We start from the raw sequence: 19,978 nt of genomic DNA on the forward strand, positions 1-19,978 counted from the left end.
ACCACTGACACTTGTCCATTAAAAACCCAAGTTAATTATTTTTGATGGATGTCTTTCCCTTTTTGTTTATTTTTTTTTATGTTTTCGCTCCCAGCTGTCTGCTCCCAGCTTTTAAAGTTTAACCTTTCCTGAAGTGACTCAGGGCTATTAGCACAGAGATTCCTGAAGGGTATGAATGGTGCATAGCCCAGCCACAGGCACAGCAGAAGTGGGGAGGGGCTCCCGGCATGTCGAGGTTCCCTGCTGTGGTTGTGCGGCTTCCCAGGGGCTGAGCCACTGCCTGTTCAGAGTGCCATCTGGGAGCCAAACCCCAGCCTGGCACATAGTAAATGCTCAATATGCAGCTTTTAGTGTGTGTGTGAGTGTGTGTGTGTGCATGTCGCGCGCACCTGCGTGCGCGTGCACGCGTGTGCCACAGCACACATGGAGGTCAGAGGACAACTTACAGGAGTCGGTTCTCTCCCTCCACCACGTGGGCCCTGGGGGTCAAACTCTCAGGTCACCAGGTTTGGCAGCAGACACTTTCACCTGCAGAGCTGTCTCACTGGCTCACTTTGTTAGTTTGAGACAGGGGTTTCTCTGTACAGCCCTTGGCTGTCCTGGGACTCACTCTGTAGACCAGGCTGGCCTTGAACTCAGAGAACTACCTTCTTCTGCCCCTCAAGTGCTGGAATGTGCGCCACCACGCCCTGCCTTCCCCCACTTTCCTTTATTTTATTTTTTTGAGACCTGGTCTCTCAGTGACTTCCAGTTTGCTGTTCCAGCTAGACTGGCTGGCCAGAGAACCCCAGGATCTGCCCATCTCTGCCTCCTCAGCAGGAGGATACAGGTCTGTGCCACCACGCCCAGCGGTTACTGAGGAGCAGAGCTCAGGTCCTCACACCTACGCAGCAAATACTTTACCCACTGAGTCTTCTTCCAAGCCAGTCACACTGTTGTCATTTTGGGACAGGGTCTTACTCTATCACCTAGATGGCCTGGAATCTGATTTATAGCCCAGGCTGAGCTTGAACTCATGATTCCTTTTCACCCCCCAAACACTAGGATTACAGGACCATGCCACCTTATCCAACTTGGAGGCATCTTCCCAAGATCTCAGTGCACAGCTTTGGTGCACATACTGTGTCCTACACAGTCATTCTGACATCTTAAACGACAACTGCTTTCCCATTAGAAGAGGCCTCTTCTTACATAAGGTAAGCCGAGCGGGGTCCAGCCTCTACATAAAAGTGTGCTAACCATGAGAGGCTTTGATGTGGATTGCCTATTGGTCTCCATCATCTTGTAAGAGCTTCGCTAGGATGCCCAGAGGGTCTGGCATCAGGTTTGGAACTGGTCATGGGCACTGGAGAGCCCCCTCTTCCCCATGGACCTTCTTGTCCCTTGAACCACGACGGAAGCCCATGGGATCGGGTAGAATCAGGGGAAGCCTTTGAACTTGCCAAGCTTGTGGTCACAGGAATGACCCAGGCTTGCTCATGCTTATCACAGACCACGCTGTACCCAGCACACTCTCCATCCTATTTGAGCCTCACGCCTTCCCTGGGAAACAAGTCGCACACATCACTCCCCCATTCTATAGAGCGGGAGACTGGGCCTGAGGCAGGCAGAGACATGGGACCATGTGTTTGTCACCCTGGTTTGGTGGCAGGCAGGTGGAGTCTCACTCAGGGGCACGCCTGCGCTCCTTACCTTTCTGTGTCCTTGCTAAACTGTCCTTTGCCCACATCGTTGACAGCACAGAGGCGGAACTGGTAGGAACGAGCCGGAACCAGTCCCTTGACCATCACTGAGGTAGCTTCTGGATCCACACTGGCGAGGAGAATGGTCCATGGAGCATCTGCAGACACACAGGACTGAGGTGAAGGGGCCATTGTGTGGGTAGGAGAGAGGCGTACCCCTTGTTGGGGCAGAGTGGGGCGTTGCGTGGGTGGGCGAGAGACATGCTTCTTTTAAAAAGCATTCATTTTCAAATTTATTTCCTTTTGTGTACACATGTGTATGTCTATGGGTGTGCATGGCCATGGTGTCATTTGGAGGTCAGAGGACAACTTGAGAGAGCTGGTTTTCTCCCACCGTGAGGTTCCCAAGGACTGAACTCGGGTCATCAGGCTTGGCAGCCAGTGATGTGATGGATTTTACTCTTCCTTCTTGGCCCTCTCCATTGGGTTGGGAGGAGAGGGAGTGTCTCTCTAACTTGGTCTGGTATAGGTCACCATGTCTGCTTTTTTGGGTCCCTGTAGCCCATATGACCCTGGGGTTGGGGAGGGAGATGGGAGGGAGTAGCGGGGTTGCATGGGAATTGAGGCGCCTCATCCCCTTGAGTCAATGAGCTCTGGAAAAGATGCACCATGGATATCATTCAAATTGACCAGCTAGCACTGAAGTTCACAGGGCAGACTTGGTGAGAACAACAGCTGGTATCTTTGAGGCCACTGGGCTAGCCAGGTCTGACACAAGACCCTCCCCCTACACTGTTCAAAGCCCAGGTTGGCTTTGAACCCATGATTCTCCTGCCCAGGCCTCCCAAGTGCTGGGGTTACAGGCTACACTCCTGTGCCAGGCCCCCCTTGTGCAAGTGTTGTTGAGAAGTCATAATAACTGGTCAACTGTTTGGGGGGGTCACTTGTGGTCCTAGAAGTAAGACCATTGCTCCTTTTACATGTGAGGGAGCCATGGCTGCCAAGGGAGGACGATCTCAGAGGCCCAAGAAGGGTTTGATGAGGGCTAGCTGACTCGCACAGGTGATATTCCAGGTCATGTGCCCCTTTGGACAGGTTGTGTGGGGACATGGGGAGGTGACAGTGGGGACCTTACTGTTTTCTGACATCTCCAAGATGTAGCGCATCAGGGGACTGTTGCCATCGAAGGGTTTGGCCCAGGTCAGGTTGATGGCGCGTCTCTCCACAGTGCTGAGTGTTGCCACAGGGTGCTCAGGAGCGTGGGGAAGCTGCCTGGAGGAGAGAGATGTGTGGAGGGCCCATCCCGAGTGCTGTGCTCTGCCACCGGCTGACAGTAACACTGCAGACTCAGAGAGTCATGTATCTACATGACAGTGTGCACTGGATTTCAGTTACAGAATGCTGCCATTCATGCTAAACTGGTCTTCGATGACCTTGAAGTTCTGATCTTCCTCTCTCCACCTTCCAAACCCTTAGATTATAGGCATTTGCTTCCCAGTAGCCACTACCATCTAAGTAGCTATGACTGCCCACAAGGGACCCTCAACAAGATTACCACATGGAGACCTACTACTGGAGAAACTTCCTAAAATATACACACATATATGCATATGCAAAAGGAATACAGGGGCTGGAGAGATGTCTCAGAGGTTAAGAGCACTGGCTGCTCTGCCAGAGGTCCTGAGTTCAACTCCCAGCAACCATACCGTGGCTCACAACCATCGGTAATGGGATCTGGTGCCCTCTTCTGGTGTGTAGGTGGAACACTGTACAAATAATAAACGGATAAATCTTTAAAAACCAAATAAAAAACAAGAAGGAGTTTAAATGGAGTTACTCTCTAATAGGGGCACAAAGGCTCTCCTAGATATCAGCCTTTAATTTTATAGGCTGTCCGATAAAAAAGCCCAGCGCCATGTATGGGGTATCCTCTTCTCAAGCTGTTGGTTGGTGGGATCCAGTAACTGTCTCTCCAACATCACAGGCCGTTGCTCCTGCTCTTGGTTACCTTCCAGAGCTCGACGGTAAGACCCTGTCACCGAAGACGCCATATACTAGTGTTACAGGACGTGGAGAATGAAGCTGGCACCAGCCTGAAGCTTCAGCCCTACTGGCTTGCCGGTTATATTTCTGGAAGGTTTAATATATGCCACTGAGGGAGAAAAGTAATCAGCAGTCTCACCCAGCTGCGAATCCCACAATCGACAACAACCAGCCTGGCAAAATTCGCTCCCTGGTGCCTCAGTGGCACAAATGTCAGGGGAGTAACCAGCCACTTTCTGCTTGCATTCAAAGTTCACAAGACGGAATTCAGGCAAGATGCCATGAAATGGGCCTAAACCCTGTGGTCGTAGAGGAGAGTCTGATACCATCACTGTCCTAAGCAGACAAAGAGATTAACTGCCTCCTAAATTTTTAATCCTTATATTTTCAGATTAGGGCATCTTTTGGCCCCCACCAGGGAAGTCGATCCTTGCAGTGAATGACAAATACAGAGACCCATGGCTGCCCCATGTGCAGGAAGGAAGAGAGTGTGAAGTGCTCAGCTATAAATGACACATGTACATCACCCCCCCTACCCCTGCCCTGTCCCACCAGGGCTCAGGGATCATCTTGGAAGAAGGGGTAGAAGGACCATAAGAGTCAGAGGTGGTGCACTTCTACACAGAAACAATACTTGCTGGGCACAACAGGATCATTGCACACACGAACTCACAGTGGCTGGGTCTGTGTGCTCCAGACCAAATCAGCCCGTATCTCAGAGGAAATAATCAGTTTTCTTTAGGGATGTGGTTCCAGGAAAAGCGACTGACGCTCCCATAGATGGTTCTACACCTATGCCCATACAGGCAGCACTAAGTGAACACAGTGGGTTATAAAACAAAGTACATGAAGTGGAGAGGGAAAAGCGTTGGGGGTGTGTGTGGGGGGGAGGAGTTGGAAGGGAAGGATGCAGGTAGATTTGGTCAAAACACATACTACGCACGTGTGAAATTCTCGAACAATAAAAAGGGAGATTGCCCGTTGGTGTTCCTTCATAGGAGAGAGTGAGGAGGGTTGGTTATTAGATTCCCACCCATCCCTATTCCTTCCCCAGGAAGAATGTAATCCTGTCCCAGGGGCATGCAGTCTGGAGGGGCTAGTGTAAATATTGGGTAGAAGGTTAACTGAAGAGGGAACTCCATCTATGCAAGTATGAGGAGGTCACCATCCATACTTGAGTGGTTGATACAGCTGCCTTGGGGTCACCCATACACCTGCAAGTAAGCCCAATAGACTCATTGGTACACCTAGCTGGACTTGGGTAGAATCATTCCTTTGACGTCTTGGTGACCTATCTGGAGTGAGTAGACATTTGTGCCTGCAGATTCGTCTTTCCTGAACATACATAGATTTCTGCTTCTCACAGGGTGTCCCTGAGTCTAGAGACAGGCCCAGCAGGATGCTCAGGAGATGTCTTAGGGAACTTGGGTGGGCTTAGTTGTATGTGACTTTTTGCCATGACCAAAAGGAGCCGGTTGGCTTTGAATACCCCACCCGTTGCCATCACCTGCGCCTCCTTCGTCCTTACCTGACTCGAAGGTGGGCGTTTCGAGAGTCATTGCCACCAGCTGAGAGTACCCGGCAGGTATATGTGCCAATGTCCCCTGACCACGTCTGTGAGATGTGTAGGGAGCCGTTTCTGTCCAGGCGGATCCGGGGATTGGTCTCCACAGCCAGGGTGGCCCCATCCTTCTCCCACACATACCTATGGAGGGGGAGGGACAGGCGGGTCAGTGAAAGGAGATCAGAAAGTCTCCAGGGTGGGCCACACCTACACCTCCTCCTAGAAGGAATGGGCCTGATGAGGGAAGTCCTTCTGTGCATGTGTCTCTGTTTGGTTAATGAATAAAGCACTGTTGGCCAATAGGGAAGCAAGATACGTGGGACTAGGAGTCGAGGAGGACTCTGGGAAACAGAGGTACAATCAGTCATGATGTAGGACTTGAGAGAAGTAAGAGGTCAGGACCCTTTCTCCGGTAAGAGAAGACTGCATGGAAATACTCAGATTAGCAGTTATGGGTTAATAATTAAGTCAGAGCTAGCCGATAAGAAATCATAGCAAACAGCCAACAGCTTTATAATTAATATAGCATCCTGTGTGTTATTTGGGGGCTGAGACAGCAGCGGGCCCCAAGTGGCGGGTGGGAAGACTACACATTACATGGGCCAAAGGCAGGCAGGAGGCCATTTCAGGCCTCACATGTGTTGCCGCTGGGACTGGGCTTGTGGGCAGGGACTGGGCCCGGGAGGAGGTTGCTCCCCGGAGAGAGCCTGGAAGTCCATCACTCCTGAGGCAGGTGCCGGGTGTATGAGCACTCAAGCAGCAGGCCATTACTGGTCATTTACACCTTGGGTTCAGATCTGGGTCAAGACAGTGTTACTTTTGGCCAAAAGCCATCACAAAACAGCCACTGGGGAAAGAGCCAGCCCACAAATTCCTCTGAAGATGTTAAAAGATTACAGCTGGAGAAGGAACCAAAGTCTCCGAGTAGACTACATTTTGGAATTAGTTCTATGAGGGGAATCGTTAGATCGATGCATCACTGTGACAAATTGACTTTAGTGTCCAAAAAAAAAATCACTTCAGCTTTGGCCAGTCGGAACGAAGGGAGATTTGAGAAATGACACACACTGGTGCATGACAGTACGAAATACCTTCTCTAGAGTTGTCAGGGAGAAAACACAGCCATTATCATTGCCGTGGACATACCCCAAGACCTACTTCCGCAGAGGTGGGATGACAGTGCCCTCTAGGGAAGGTGGGCTACAGTTCTCAGAAGGGCAAGATGTCATGGGGGACAGAAGTGGGCGGGCCTTAGGGTCCTAAAGTTACCTGGAGCTAGAGAATGAAAGACTGCCAACGAGACTGTCTTAGTATTTAACCCTGAGTTTAAATAGAAAAATCAACAGAGGCATTAACTTCTGGCAAGAAAGAAACAAAAACAAAACCAGACAAATGAGGAAGAGAAGGAACCATGGAGAGGAAAAGTTATTCAGCACTTTGGAGCCTGGGGTTAACATGGGAACATAAATCCCTATTTCTAGACTCTTCTCCTGGGCCCTGCTGGTGAACTGCAGTGATACTGTGTCCCAGAGTTAGAAGCTCAAGCCAAAGGCTGCCCCTGCCACCAGCAGCTTGTGATGTAATCTCAGGGAGATTTATTTAACCCTCTGTGACTCAGTTTGCCAATTGTAACACGTGGAACCCACTTACTTCACAGGGTTGTAAGGATTGTAGAGTCAATATGGAATACTTATCAAACATGGTAAATGGTCAGTAAGAGTCAGTCATTGATGTTTTCATTGAGGAATATTTATATCATTGATTTCCAGCTGTCAATCCATCTATACACCCATCTATTTACCTAGCACTTGCCCATCTAGGTTTTCATCCATCCATTCCCCCATCCATCCACTCTCTCTTTATAGGAGCCTTTATTTACCCACTGACAGACTTACCTTTAAGTTTCTATACACATCCACACAGCCATCCATCCATCCACATTTTCATAATCCTATTTTTAAAACTGTCTTTTCCATACCATACATAAAAAATACAAACAATCTGATGCAGGATGCTCAAATACAGTTCCCATGCCACTCCACTGACTTGCTAGTGTTAGACATACTATTACTCCCTTTCTGGCTATTGTAGTTAATAATGTGATGAACACCCTCATTGAAAAAATGTTTACCTGCACTCCACTTCTTCAAAGATAAATTATCAGCAGTGAAACTGCCAAGTTAATTTTAAAGGCTTTTAATACATGCTTAGAAATGGACAATAGCAGTCACTTCCCATTCATCTCATTACCCAGAAAGACCATCCTTGCCGGCGTTCATGGAGCGAGCAGGCTTTTCCTTAAAAGCAGATCTGTTTGCAGAGAGTTACTGCTGCTTAAAAGATAGCACGGCAAGCAGACACTCTTTGCTTTAGGACATGATGCTCCAGGGAGCATATGTCCCTGCCTGGGAAGCATTTGTTACTAAACTCAAATCTAATTAATAGGTACTTGATTTTAATTAGAAATGCAAGGGATAGAAGAATAGGTTAGCAGCACAAGACAGTATGTATCCAAACCCAGAACATAGATATTCTCTAGTGGGGTCAGTGAGCTATGGCCCATTACATGCTTATATATCTAAAGTTTTTAAAATGAAACCAAGATTTATTATTTTTATTCTGTGCATATGAGTGCTTGCATGCATAAATATGTTTTCTCTCTCTCTCTGTGTGCGTGTGAGTGTGTGTGTGTGTGCGTGTGAGTGTGTGTCTTGGTGCTTGAGGAGGATAGAATAGAGCATGGGATCCCCTGGATTACAGACAATTGTGAGCATGGGATCCCCTGGAACTGGATTACAGACAATTGTGGACTGCTATACAGATGCTGGGAATCAAACTCGGGTCCTTTGGAAGAGCAGTAACTGCTGAGCCACTTCTCTAGCCCCTAGATAAAGAAGTTTTACTGTAACGCGGGCATGCCCATTTGTGGACATATTACAGATAGCAGTGGTGACAAAGACAATGTGGTTCTCAAAGCTACAACATTTACTCCTGGTCCTTTATAGAAATGGTTTATTGACCTCTGTGCTATAAAATCTCTTTTCTGCAATGACTCAGTGACATAAAACAAAAACAAAAAAACAGGGCTGGTGAGACGGCTCGGTGGGTAACGATGCTTGCCGACATCCAGGTGACTCAAGAAGCCACGTGGTGGAAAGAGAGCTAACTCCTCCCGGCTGTCATCTGACTTCCAGGTGCGTATTTGCCCACACAACAAAACAACGTGAAAGTTCCCTCCCAACAACAACAGGCGAGAATAAAACAAAAGAAGAGGCCATTTCAACCAATGGTGCTGGAGCCACTGGATGTCACCCGCAGAACACACAGCTGTCGTCACAAGCCTCTCGCCTCTTACAAAAGTCAAAATTGGCCACAAATCTGAATGTATGATGCAGAATCCCCCAACTGCTAGGAGATAACGTAAAATCTATAGGCCTTACCTTTGGTGCTAATTCCACATACTACACCGAAGGCCTGATCCCTGGGAGAAAGGATTGATAAGACGGACTTTGTCAAAATTAAAATTTTCTGCTCTTCTCCAGATATTGCCAAGAGAATAAAAAGAGAAGCCACAGACTGGGAGAAAATGTTTGCATAACAAATATCTGATAAGGCACTGTTATCCAAAATATACAGAGACTTCTTAAAACACAACCATAAGAAAACAAATGCCTGATTAAAAACTGGGCTGAAGTCCTTGACAGACATCTCCCTGATGAAGACACAAAGAGAGGGGAACAGAAATGAGATGCTCTCCCCTAGGCCAAGGGGAAATGCAGATTAGAACAGCAGATAGGCTGGACAGACGGCTCAGCAGTCAAGTATATATATATAGCTGTTGTAGAGGACTGGAGTTCCAATCCCAGTACCAGGTCAGGAGGCTCACATGAGCCTGTAACTCCAGCTCCAAAGGATCAGACGCCCTCTTCTGGACTCCATGGGCACTGCACTCACAGGCACATATGCACAGACTTTTAAAAAAACAAACAAACCTCAGAGCAGCAACAAGAGCCACACCACAACTAAGGGAATGCCCAACATCAATCACGCAGTGCTTGCCAGGGGAATACTCACTCCTCCAAGACGTATACCACCCCTCTGGAAGACAGCTGGGGCCTTGCTTCCCTCTCCCTTCTTTTCATGGAGGTCTGACCATGTAGCCTTGGATGGCCTAGAACTTAGTATGTGGACCAGGCTGGCCTCTAGCTCACAGAGATCTGTCTGCCTCTGTCTCCTGAGTCCTGGGATTGAAGATGTGTGCCATCAATCCTGGCTTGGGTGGTTTCTTATAAAATTAAATAAAACCTATACTTAGCCAGGCATGGTGGCTCATGTAATCTTAGTACTTGGGAAGCTGAGGTAGGAGAATGACTGCAAGTTTCAGCCTACTGTGGAGTATATAACAAGACCCTATCTCAAAAGTCTCTCTCTCTCTCTCTCTCTCTCTCTCTCTCTCTCTCTCTCTCTCTCTCTCTCTCTCTCTCTCTCTCTCTCTCTACACACACACATCCTGTTACCCAGTCACACTGTTAGCATTATTTTCCATGAATCAAAACTGAAATAAATAAAAAAATAAATAGCCTCCAAGTCCCTTCAACTCATTAGGGCAGACAATTTCCAGACTAATCTAGTTATATAACTGGCTGTCAAATCATGTGGCCAGTGGTCCTTCAGGGACCCTTTTTGGCTCTAGATCACAACAGACAATCCTGAGCAAATCAGAGACGTGCCAACAATTTGGATACCGGAATGCTCATAATGAGATTTCTCCATATTAGCAAAAATTTAGAAGTAATAAAAAAATGCAGTCACTGTGAACTGCTAAATTATGCTTCATCCACACAATGGACTCCAAGCAATCCTGTAATTGAGCTGACGCAAAAATATTTATTGACATGGCACACGGGGCACAGTAGGTCCTTAAGGGGAAAAGACAGACAGCAGAGAGTGTCTGGTTTCCTTAATGGAACTCAAATATCATTACCGATGGTGTCTAATTAAGGGGAACAGTTAGCTTGTGTTTTTCTCTATCTTTTTTTTCTGATCTGCATTTTCCTCCTAAAGTGTAATCAATTCATTACATAGTAAAAGTAAAAAAAGAATATATTTACTAATAGTAATAATGTCTCAAAGCGTATTGTTCAGGTTCAGTCTAGATCTGGTCCCAGATACCAAATAGATTCTTCTAGAATGGCTTTAGAGGCATTCCACGCTGGCAGCTTGAAGCTGTCTGGGCCTCATCCCTGGGGCCCAGCTTTGTCTTGACAACACATCACTTGGGATTTGAGCAGCCAAGGCTTGAATGTGAGCAGTTGGTTTACCCCTTTCAAGCCTGCTCAGGGGACCCCATTGTGCTTTGTACCTAGAATACCCTGTTTCAGGAAAAATACCAGAATCACTGGGGAGCTTTAAAAATGCTAAGGTTTGCCCTCCCACCTATTTATCTCAAGGCTGCAGAGGGCAGCAGGGGCCTCCATCGCCCAAGGGACACAGGTTGGGAGGACAGACCAAAGGGCTGGCTTTGGTCTTCCACTCTGCTCTCGTCTTACGAAGAACATGTGACCCGGCTCCTTCATCCCTGGGTGAGGATGACTCTATGCAAGTGATACCAGGGATTTCCTATTTGTGGGTTGTTGGGGAACCCAGAGAGCGGGTGTGTAGAAGTGAGGGTACCCCAATTTCCATTCCATTAGGAACCATCCAGAAGAGTAATAAGATGCCCTGGTCTTTCTGAAATAGAAATAAGTGACATTTTAATATATACATATCAAAGGGGGGCTGGGGTGGATGGTTTGGGGGATACGGTGCTTGCTATGCCAGCATGAGGATCTGAATTTGACTCCCCAGCATCACATAAAAATCTGGGTAAGGACATACATGTGTGTTATCTCAGTGCCAGGGTATGGAGATCTCTGGGGCTCACTGGCATGTGGGTCTGGCCAAGCTCTGAGTTCTAGGTTCAGTGAGAGACCTCTTAGAGGTTGATAGAGAGAGATGTCTGATATCTGCCTCTGGTCTGCATGCCTACAGATGTGCACACACAGGCACATATGCACTCACATGTGTATACACACACACACACACACACGTGCGCACGCGCACACACACACACGCACATACACACACAGGAAATAATTAATTCTTTTTCAACAAGTGGACACAGAAAGGACACTACCATGTTATGTCAGAGTGTGAGTCATAGGACGTGTCCACAGTTGCTTTATTAACTTTGTTTCTTTAGAGAGAAATCTGATAAAGTCATGATTAAGGATTGTGAAATTGATCTGCCTACATTCTGACTATATGTGGTTTCAGGCTCATGTTTGTGATCGTGTCGGCGTGTGATAATGTACCAAAGGTCACTGTTCAACACTTCACAAGGCATTTCTCAGCCAGGGTGGGCAATGTGTTTTCCAAGGATCTAGCTGCTGTCCTCAATTCTGGTTCCTCATAACTCTAATATACTACGACCCGTTGACGCTGCACTGGTCCTTTGCCCAGTGACCACCAGGTGGCGCCCCAGGACACAGTTGTGTGGCTCAGGGAGGCAATGTCTGCGGGAGGCAGGAGTGCCCACCCCGCCTGGCCTCCATGCCAATTTTGTGACAGTGTTACTGCTCATTAGCTGGACAGCAACATGCTGGAATCTTCTAAAGAAGCAGTTACGTCGACTCCCCAGCCTTCTGGAGTTCTCAGGGGAGCACAGAGGGGCACCACACAGTTCTCCTGGTTGTAGCTCTCTGTCTTCTTATGGTTTGAGGATACACTGGGTGTTCTTGTTCAAGTTTAGGTATTCGGAAACTCCGGTACACAGATGACTTTCTCAGCCTCTACAGTGACTTCCAGAGCCACACTGAGCTCTTAAGGGCCTAAATATCTTGAGGGTCAAGGCCCTGGCTTCCCCATAGTTGGGAGGGGGTGACTTCAGTTTAGACATTTTGTCCTACATACCTTGAGGTCACCTCCTGCCCTATCCCTATGCTCACCTCTTTGTCTTCTTTAATTAATTAATTAGTTAATTTTTTATGCATATTGGTGTTTTGCCTGCAAGCATGTCTGTGTAAGGCTGTTGAACCACCTGGAGGTAGAATTACAGGCATTTGGGTGCCATGTGGGTGCTGGGAATTGAACCTGGGTCTTTTGGAAGAAGAGTCAGTGCTCTTAACTGCTGAGCCATCTCTCCATCCTCCTCTTTGTCTTCTTAACCAGACCACCCCTTTACAAATATTAAAATAAGACACAGAGACCTTACAATAGGTGCTTAAACTAATTAGTTCACGTTATTTGGGGGTCTGGAAAGTGGGAAGCACGCAACTGGAGTCCTCCATCTTTCCATCCTAACTGCCATTCTTTCCTCCCTTCCTTCTCTTTGGCTGTGTGCATAGTGTATGTGTGCAATATGTACATGATGTATATGCACATGTGTGTGTTGTGTTTGTGTACAATGTGTGCATGGTATATATGCATGTGTGTGAGTGTATATGCACAATATGTGCATGGAGTGTATACATGTGTGTGTAGTGTATGTGCACAATATGTACACGATGTGTATGCACAGGTATGTAGTATATGCATGTGTGTGTAGTGTATGTGCACAATGTGTGCGTGGTGAATATGCACAGTTGTGTAGTCTATGTGTACAATGTGTGCATGGTGAATATGCATAAGTGTGTAGTGTATGTGCACAATGTGTGCATGGTGAATATGCATGTGTATGTAGTGTATGTGTACAATGTGTGCATGGTGAATATGCATGTGTGTGTAGTGTATGTGCACAATGTGTGCATGGTGAATATGCATGTGTGTGTAGTGTATGTGCACAATGTGTGCGTGGTGAATATGCATAAGTGTGTAGTGTATGTGCACAATGTATGCATGGTGAATATGCATGTGTGTGTAGTGTATGTGCACAATGTGTGCATGGTGAATATGCATGTGTGTGTAGTGTATGTGCACAATGTGTGCGTGGTGAATATGCACAGTTGTGTAGTCTATGTGTACAATGTGTGCATGGTGCATATGCACAGGTGTGTTATTATATGTACAATGTGTGCATGGTGAATATGCACAGTTGTGTAGTATATGTGTACAATGTGTGCATGGTGAATATGCACAGGTGTGTAGTGTATGTGTACAATGTGTGCATGGTGAATATGCACAGGTGTGTAGTGTATGTGCACAATGTGTGCATGGTGAATATGCACAGGTGTGTAGTGTATGTGTACAATGTGCGCATGGTGCATATGCACAGGTGTGTAGTGTATGTGTACAATGTGTGCATGGTGCATATGCACAGGTATGTAGTGTATGTGTACAATGTGTGCATGGTGCATATGCACAGGTGTGTAGTGTATGTGCACAATGTGTACATGGTGCATATGCATGTGTATGTAGTGTATGTGCACAATGTGTGCATGGTGAATATGCACAGGTGTGTAGTCTATGTGTACAATGTGTACGTGGTGAATATGCATAAGTGTGTGCAAGTGTGTGGAGGCCAGAGGTGGATGTTCGGTGTCCTGTCTGTAATTTTCTTCCTTTCTCCTTGAGACAGTGTCTCTCCCTGAACCTGGCAGTAGGCTGGAGCAAGCCCAGCAGCCTGCTTTGCCTCTCAGTGCTCAGATTACAGGCATCTACACAGCTATGTCCTCTTTTGATATATGTATGCGGTTGTGCCCTACTTTTGGGGGATGGGATGTGAAGTCAGGTCCTTATGCTTACAAAGCAAGTGTTCTTAGCACTGAGTCATCTTCCAAGCCCTTCCTTCTTGTTCTATTTCTCTGCCTTCCATTTCATCAACACAGCACGGCCCCCAGATGCTCAGCCTCTTCCTCATCTCAGTCTTGAACCCAGCTCTGAGAGTAGTCCCCAAGGCCTGACAGCATCAGTTTCCGATGATGGAATTCTGACTTAAAGCATCCCCTCTTTGCCCGGAGTACCTGACAGTCACTCTAGGATCATGGGTCACTCCACACACCATGGAGGCCTGGGTGCCCTTGATGACACTCTGGTCCTGGGGTGGCTTGGTGATGCGGGTTCGGGCTGTAAGACAAGGTAGAGACAGTGCGGTGAGCAGGAGCATGGTGGGGATGACACCCTAGTATGACCTGGCACAGGAGGGACGTTCTTGAGGTCTTCTGGGGTTGTACATCTGGATGCTGGGAGAGGATGAGGAGTGACAGGTGTAGAGACCTCATAAAAGTCTCAGAAGAGTGGAAAGGACAAAGTATCCCAGGGACACTGTGATTCTCAGAAGCCTCAAACATGCCGAGGACTCAGAGTTCCAGGGAGGGAATGGAAGCTGTAAGTTCAGAGTAATCAGGAGCATTAAGCCAGCTTGTTGGTGACAGACAGGGTCTAGTCATTCATCCCAGGCCCTAGAGTTCAGCCTGGACAGGTGGCCACGCACCTGCATGTCTGGGGTGTGTACCCCAGGTGGAAGAGGCTTGAGACATCTGGTGGCATCTCTCCAGGCTGAGGCTGACAGTGCCAGGTGGCATCCTTAACAGACAAGCTCACCTGAATGGGCCACACCACTATGCCACTAATCCCACTATGTCACTAATGTCTCAGCTGCTTTCTCAGCAACACAAGGGCAAGGAGAGGGGCTGAGAGACACCGTCTGGCCCACAGAGCCAAAAATATTTACACTTTGGCCCCGTGTTTATTTCTGCCCTAAAATACACAAGATAACTTAAAAAAAAAAAAAAACAGTTCTCTGGACTCAGCCAAGCATGCACGGCCTCCCCATCCTGTGGCCTTGCTGGCAGGGCCATCACCTCCCGGTTCCCGGCTTCCGAGTTAATTTGTCATCATCCCTGTGACAGGAAGAGCCTTGGCTGGATCAGCAACACGGAAGGTCACTCACCCCACACGACCAGGTCTGCGGAGGCCTCGTCTACTCCCCGAGAGTTGGTGGCTAAACAGGTGTAGGTACCAGCGTCAGAGATGTGGGTTGGGCTAATGAGCAGGCTGCCAGATTCCAGCAGCGTGAAGCGAGGCAGCTGGACAGAGCCGCTGGCTAAGATGCGCTCCCCTGCGGGGACACAGGGATGGTCGGGGTGTCAGAGGCAGCCTTGAGAGCGTCCCCGGATGCTCCAGTTCTTGAAGGTCTCCTGTACCCACCCGGCAGTTGGCGGCAGGCCTGAGCTGGGGCTCAGTGACAGACCTAGGCTCACAGGGTCACAAGGTAGCAGTACCCTTTACAGGCCACCCTTTCTGCTGCTCCTCCACCCACAAACACGTGTGTCCTTCACCAGGGGAGGCCACGCCCTTGTCTGCCATTGCTGCCAGACAGCATCAGCCAGCCACGGCCTGGAGGCAGCTGCATTCGGGCTGGGAAGAGGAGGCAGGAGACACGCTGACAAGGTGACGATGGGTATCCTGTCACAGGACAGGATGCTACTGGAGAGAGTCACCTTCAGGGGAGCTGAGGAGGAGAGGGGTGGATGAGGGGTGCAGTGTGGCAGTGCAGGGGAGACGTGGAAGAGAGTTAGAGATAGATAGACAGACAGACAGACAGGCAGATGGATAAAGACGACAGACACCAGGTCAGGACAGACTACTTGCAGTGGAATGTAGGATATCCTGCATCTAGAGGCAGAGAGACAGAGATACAGAGACAGAGACAGAGAAAAGCATACAGTGATGTGGTTTGTAAAAGGTGGGCAGCGGTACAGTGTACAGCCTTTACAGCTGTGCATGGTGAACTCAATTTGCCTAGCTCCCGAAATCAGGTTTGAAGACTCTCCTCGACCGTCACACGGCTATGCCCTCTGAATGGTCATCCTAGCTACCTTTCTGCCAAGTGATCGCAGGCCGCGGTGCCCCTGAGGTCTCACACGCCAGAACCACTGACATTCCGTCAATCACCGTACTGTCAAGGGGGCCCCTGGTAATATTAGGGGCGATGCCTGTAGAGGAAGACAGCAGGATCTATTAGTGACACCTAGGAAGATTCCCCAGGCGGGGCCAGGAGCTCTGAGCCCACAAAAAGATGGGCCCTCCCGTCTGCTCTCTGGAACCTCAGGCCTCCACTGAGAAACTGAGAGCCCAGAGGGCAGCTCACACCCTCAGTGACAAAGTCAGTAGGACGTGACCTCCATGGAACATGCACCAGCTTGTTTAAGAATGGACAGCCGAGAGATGCCTTTGCGCTGGGTCTCGGGACCCTGGGTGACTCCTCTGAGGTCAACAGACGCAGTGGCAATTAGAACTGGCTTTTCTCCAAGGGCATCAATGGCCCCAGGACCCCTAAAGAGGACCACAAGGGAGCAGGGCTCCCTTTCCTCTGACAAGACGCGGTGCTGAAGGGGTGTGACTAGCTGGTGCCACATGGGACGGGGTCTCCTGGAATCCCACCATAGTGTGGTCCCACCCCACCACGCCCCTTGGCAGTGAGGAGGGGCGGCTCAGGGGCAACGCAGGGGAGGACACTTACTGGTGACGGCCAGGTAGGTGGAGGTCTGTGCCTCTCCAGCGGCATTGTGGGCAAAGCACTGGAGCATGCCAGTGTCGTCGGGCAGCAGGCCGCTGATCTGCAGGCCGCCATCACTGCGCTGCTTGAAGCGCGGCAGCTTCTCCACCTCCACCAGTGCAGCGTCCTTGTACCAGGTGATGGAGGGAGGTGGCACCCCTGCAGGAGGCCAGGGCCACCGTCAGCCACCAGGCTCCCTCCCTGGCCGGAAGACTGCAGGAAGTCCTGGGGCGCTCTGCTTTCTAGAACCTTCTCACAGACATTGATTTTTAGGGAGTAGTATAGTATGTTCTTGGAAAAATCTCAAGACTTTTGGCATAGAGTAGAGATTTTTCAGAAAATGGAAATTTCCTAGAGTCAGTTTTCCACAGGAATGCTTCACTGGGCAGTTTTTAGAGGGAAGGATCATTATTATTTTTGTTTAAATTTTTAGTTATTATTATGGGGAGAGAGCACGCATGTGTCACTGCAGGTATGTGGCGGCTGGAGGACAACTGTGGAGTTAGCTCTCTACTTCCAGCTATATGTTGTAGGCTCCAGGAACTGGACCCAGATTGTCAGGTTTTTTTTTTTTTTGGCAAGCACCTTTACCCAAAGAGGTATATTAAGAATTGTATTTTAAATTGTGTGTGTGTGTGTGCGTGCATGTGTGTATGTGTGTGTGCATGTGTGTATATGTGTATGTGTGTGCATGTGTACATGTGTGTATATGTGTGCATGTGTGTGTATATATGTGTACATGTGCATCATGTGTGTAACTCGCGCTCACAGGGTTCAGAAGAGGCCATCTGGAATTATGGGTGTTTGTGAACCACCGTGTACATGGGTGCTGCTGGGAATAGAACCTGGGTCCACTGCAGGAGTAACAAGTGCTCTAACTGCTAGCCATCTCTCCAGACCCCATTATTATTTTTGAGACAGAGATTTATATATCCCAGGCTGGCCTTGACCTTTATGTAGCCGAGGATGACCTTGACTCTCTGATCCTCCAGCTTTGACCTCCCAAGTGCTAGTCTTACAAAGGACTGTGACACCATGCCTGGTTTACACAGTGCTGGGGATTGAACCAGGGTTTTGCACATGCTATGCAAACACTACCAGCTGAGCTAACTCTCCATCCCTCACGTCTTCTTTATCGGCTTCTACATCTTCATGATTATTATTATATCTTTTAGACGAGACCCTGCTCTGTAGCCCAGGCTGTCTTGGAACTCATTATAGCTCAGGCTAGCCTTCTAACCGGGGATGGCAGGTATATTTTAAGTTTTTAACTGCGAAGCTTGGCTCAGCCTCCTGTGTACTGTGCTAACCTCCAAGTGCAGTTCCCAACCCCACGGCAACGCAGCCCAGGTGGAGAAGCAGGCAGAGGGGTCTCTGTCCGCTGGGAGGGCCTCAGAAGTGCCATCTCTGGCCTCCACACAGAGGAAGATGGATGTCTCTCTCTCCTCACAGATGCCTCTCAGTCCTCCCAGGCTCCCCTTCATCCCCCTCTGCTCACACTTGACTTTCCTGGAGGCACTCTACACGCTCAGGAGGCAGCCACAGCTCTGTACCAGCCGCACCCCTCAACCCTTCGACCGCCTCTGTGTTTCATCGACTGGGTGACACCAATTCTTTGCTATTCACCGCAACATGATGGGGGACCCGGGTGTGGCTTACAATCGACAGCATGTCATGATTTAATTGGCAGCCTTTTTTCTTTCTTAGTGGCACATAAAATAATGGGGCACCTCACAGCTCGTGGCATTTTGAATGAGATGAAATAAGGCACCTTTATTTGTTTATTGGTTTCTTCATCTCTTTGCAAATATGTAAGTTGGAAAACAAGAGGTACCTGGCTATGTGGCTCATCGGGGAACCCAGCCTGGCTTACTCCCCTTGGATAGCCAAGAATAAGCGACCCTGCTGAGATAGTGTGACGTCAGTGTCCACCTGCCACCCCTCTGCTGTCACCGGTCCTCATCTTTGCCTCTACCCAATGGTCTCAGAAGAGTTGCAGCTCTGCAAACCCCTATATGCCGCTACTGGGACCATAGCTACTCCCTGAATCAGGTTTCTGAATCCTCCTGCCTCAGCTGCTGGATGCCAGGATGCTTGAGTCCCTATAGTCCCTGCTACAGCATCTTTTTATCCTCTATCCCCTGGCTATAGCTGCCTGTAGGCTCAGCAATGTCAGGATGGGGGCGGTAAGCATGGGAAACTGCAGCACAGGGTTAAGTAGGACCAGCAGGGGTAGAAGACCAAGCCAGGCGACCCCCACCTCAAATGGGCTGAATGGATGACACTTGTTCAGGTGAGACACACCAGGTCTGCGGATGCTGGCAAAATGGTGATTCGGCATTGTCTACGACTCTCAAATTATGGGCAATTTGGGTCTGTCACCTGTCCTGAAATTACGGTAATTTGGGCTCATTTGTAACCCTGGAGTTACGTGGGTTGATTTGCAGCCTGAGATTACGGTAATTTGGCTGTTTGTTTCCTGGGTGCCAGCACCTACCCAGCCTGTCACTGCTTAGTGATGTGGTCTGGAGAGGGGGGCGGGGCTTAGAGATGCCCTGCCGGGAAGGAGAGAGGCTGAAGGTCCCCACACCCACGCCTCTCTGTCACCTTTGGCTCGACAGGGGATGTCCACCACCTTCTCCATCTCTGCTGTGATGTGTCTCTCAGGCTCTTGGACAAACTGAGGCGGCTCTGCAGGGGAGGGACCAGGAGACAGGATTAGAGGCTTTTTTGCTTTTATATCTAGCCACTGTGGAGATGGCATCTGGGCGCGCTGCTGTGATCTCTGCCTGCTCCTTCTCCCAAGGCACAGGAGCCCTGACTTACCCAGCACCAGGAGATAGGCTCCCCGGGTGACAGGGGACACACTGCTGCTGCGCAGCACGGCCTCGCACTCATAGTAGCCGGCGTCGCTGGTGGTGGGGTTGGTGATCGTGAGCCTGCGGTTGAAGTCGCTGATTCCGCTGGAGAGCAAAGCCCCGTCTTTCCTCCAGACGATGTGCAGCTTGATGAGAGGCCTACAGGACGAGGGAAGTAGTTGCCCTCAGACAAGGGCTTCTGGAAGGACAATGCGGGCAGGGCAAGTATGGGAAGGAACAGGATGGAGCCGGCTTTGTCATCCCCTAGACAAAAGCTTCAAGACAAGCTCCGAAAACACCTTGAAGCTCAGTTTTCCCCATCTGTAGAATGGGGGCGACTGTAGCAGCCCCGGGT

At 49.1% G+C, this 19,978-nt stretch overlaps 1 protein-coding gene across 1 annotated transcript in view; it reads right to left on the minus strand.

The window, feature by feature from the left end:
* The window catches only part of Sdk2 (sidekick cell adhesion molecule 2), a 270,658-nt gene that overhangs the window by 67,685 nt on the left and 182,995 nt on the right, over positions 1-19,978 (minus strand). The window contains exons 7-15 of the mRNA XM_040750019.1: positions 19,592-19,782; positions 19,373-19,456; positions 16,730-16,924; positions 16,086-16,202; positions 15,158-15,325; positions 14,229-14,331; positions 5,254-5,430; positions 2,818-2,954; positions 1,693-1,840 (exon numbers count right to left, since the gene is read on the minus strand). Of these exons, the coding sequence (XP_040605953.1) occupies positions 1,693-1,840; positions 2,818-2,954; positions 5,254-5,430; positions 14,229-14,331; positions 15,158-15,325; positions 16,086-16,202; positions 16,730-16,924; positions 19,373-19,456; positions 19,592-19,782 (1,320 nt within the window). The remainder of the gene's footprint in view (positions 1-1,692; positions 1,841-2,817; positions 2,955-5,253; positions 5,431-14,228; positions 14,332-15,157; positions 15,326-16,085; positions 16,203-16,729; positions 16,925-19,372; positions 19,457-19,591; positions 19,783-19,978) is intronic.

Source organism: Mesocricetus auratus, unplaced genomic scaffold, assembly GCF_017639785.1.
Source record: "Mesocricetus auratus isolate SY011 unplaced genomic scaffold, BCM_Maur_2.0 Super-Scaffold_100007, whole genome shotgun sequence".
In the NCBI taxonomy this organism is placed as follows: Eukaryota; Metazoa; Chordata; class Mammalia; order Rodentia; family Cricetidae; genus Mesocricetus; species Mesocricetus auratus.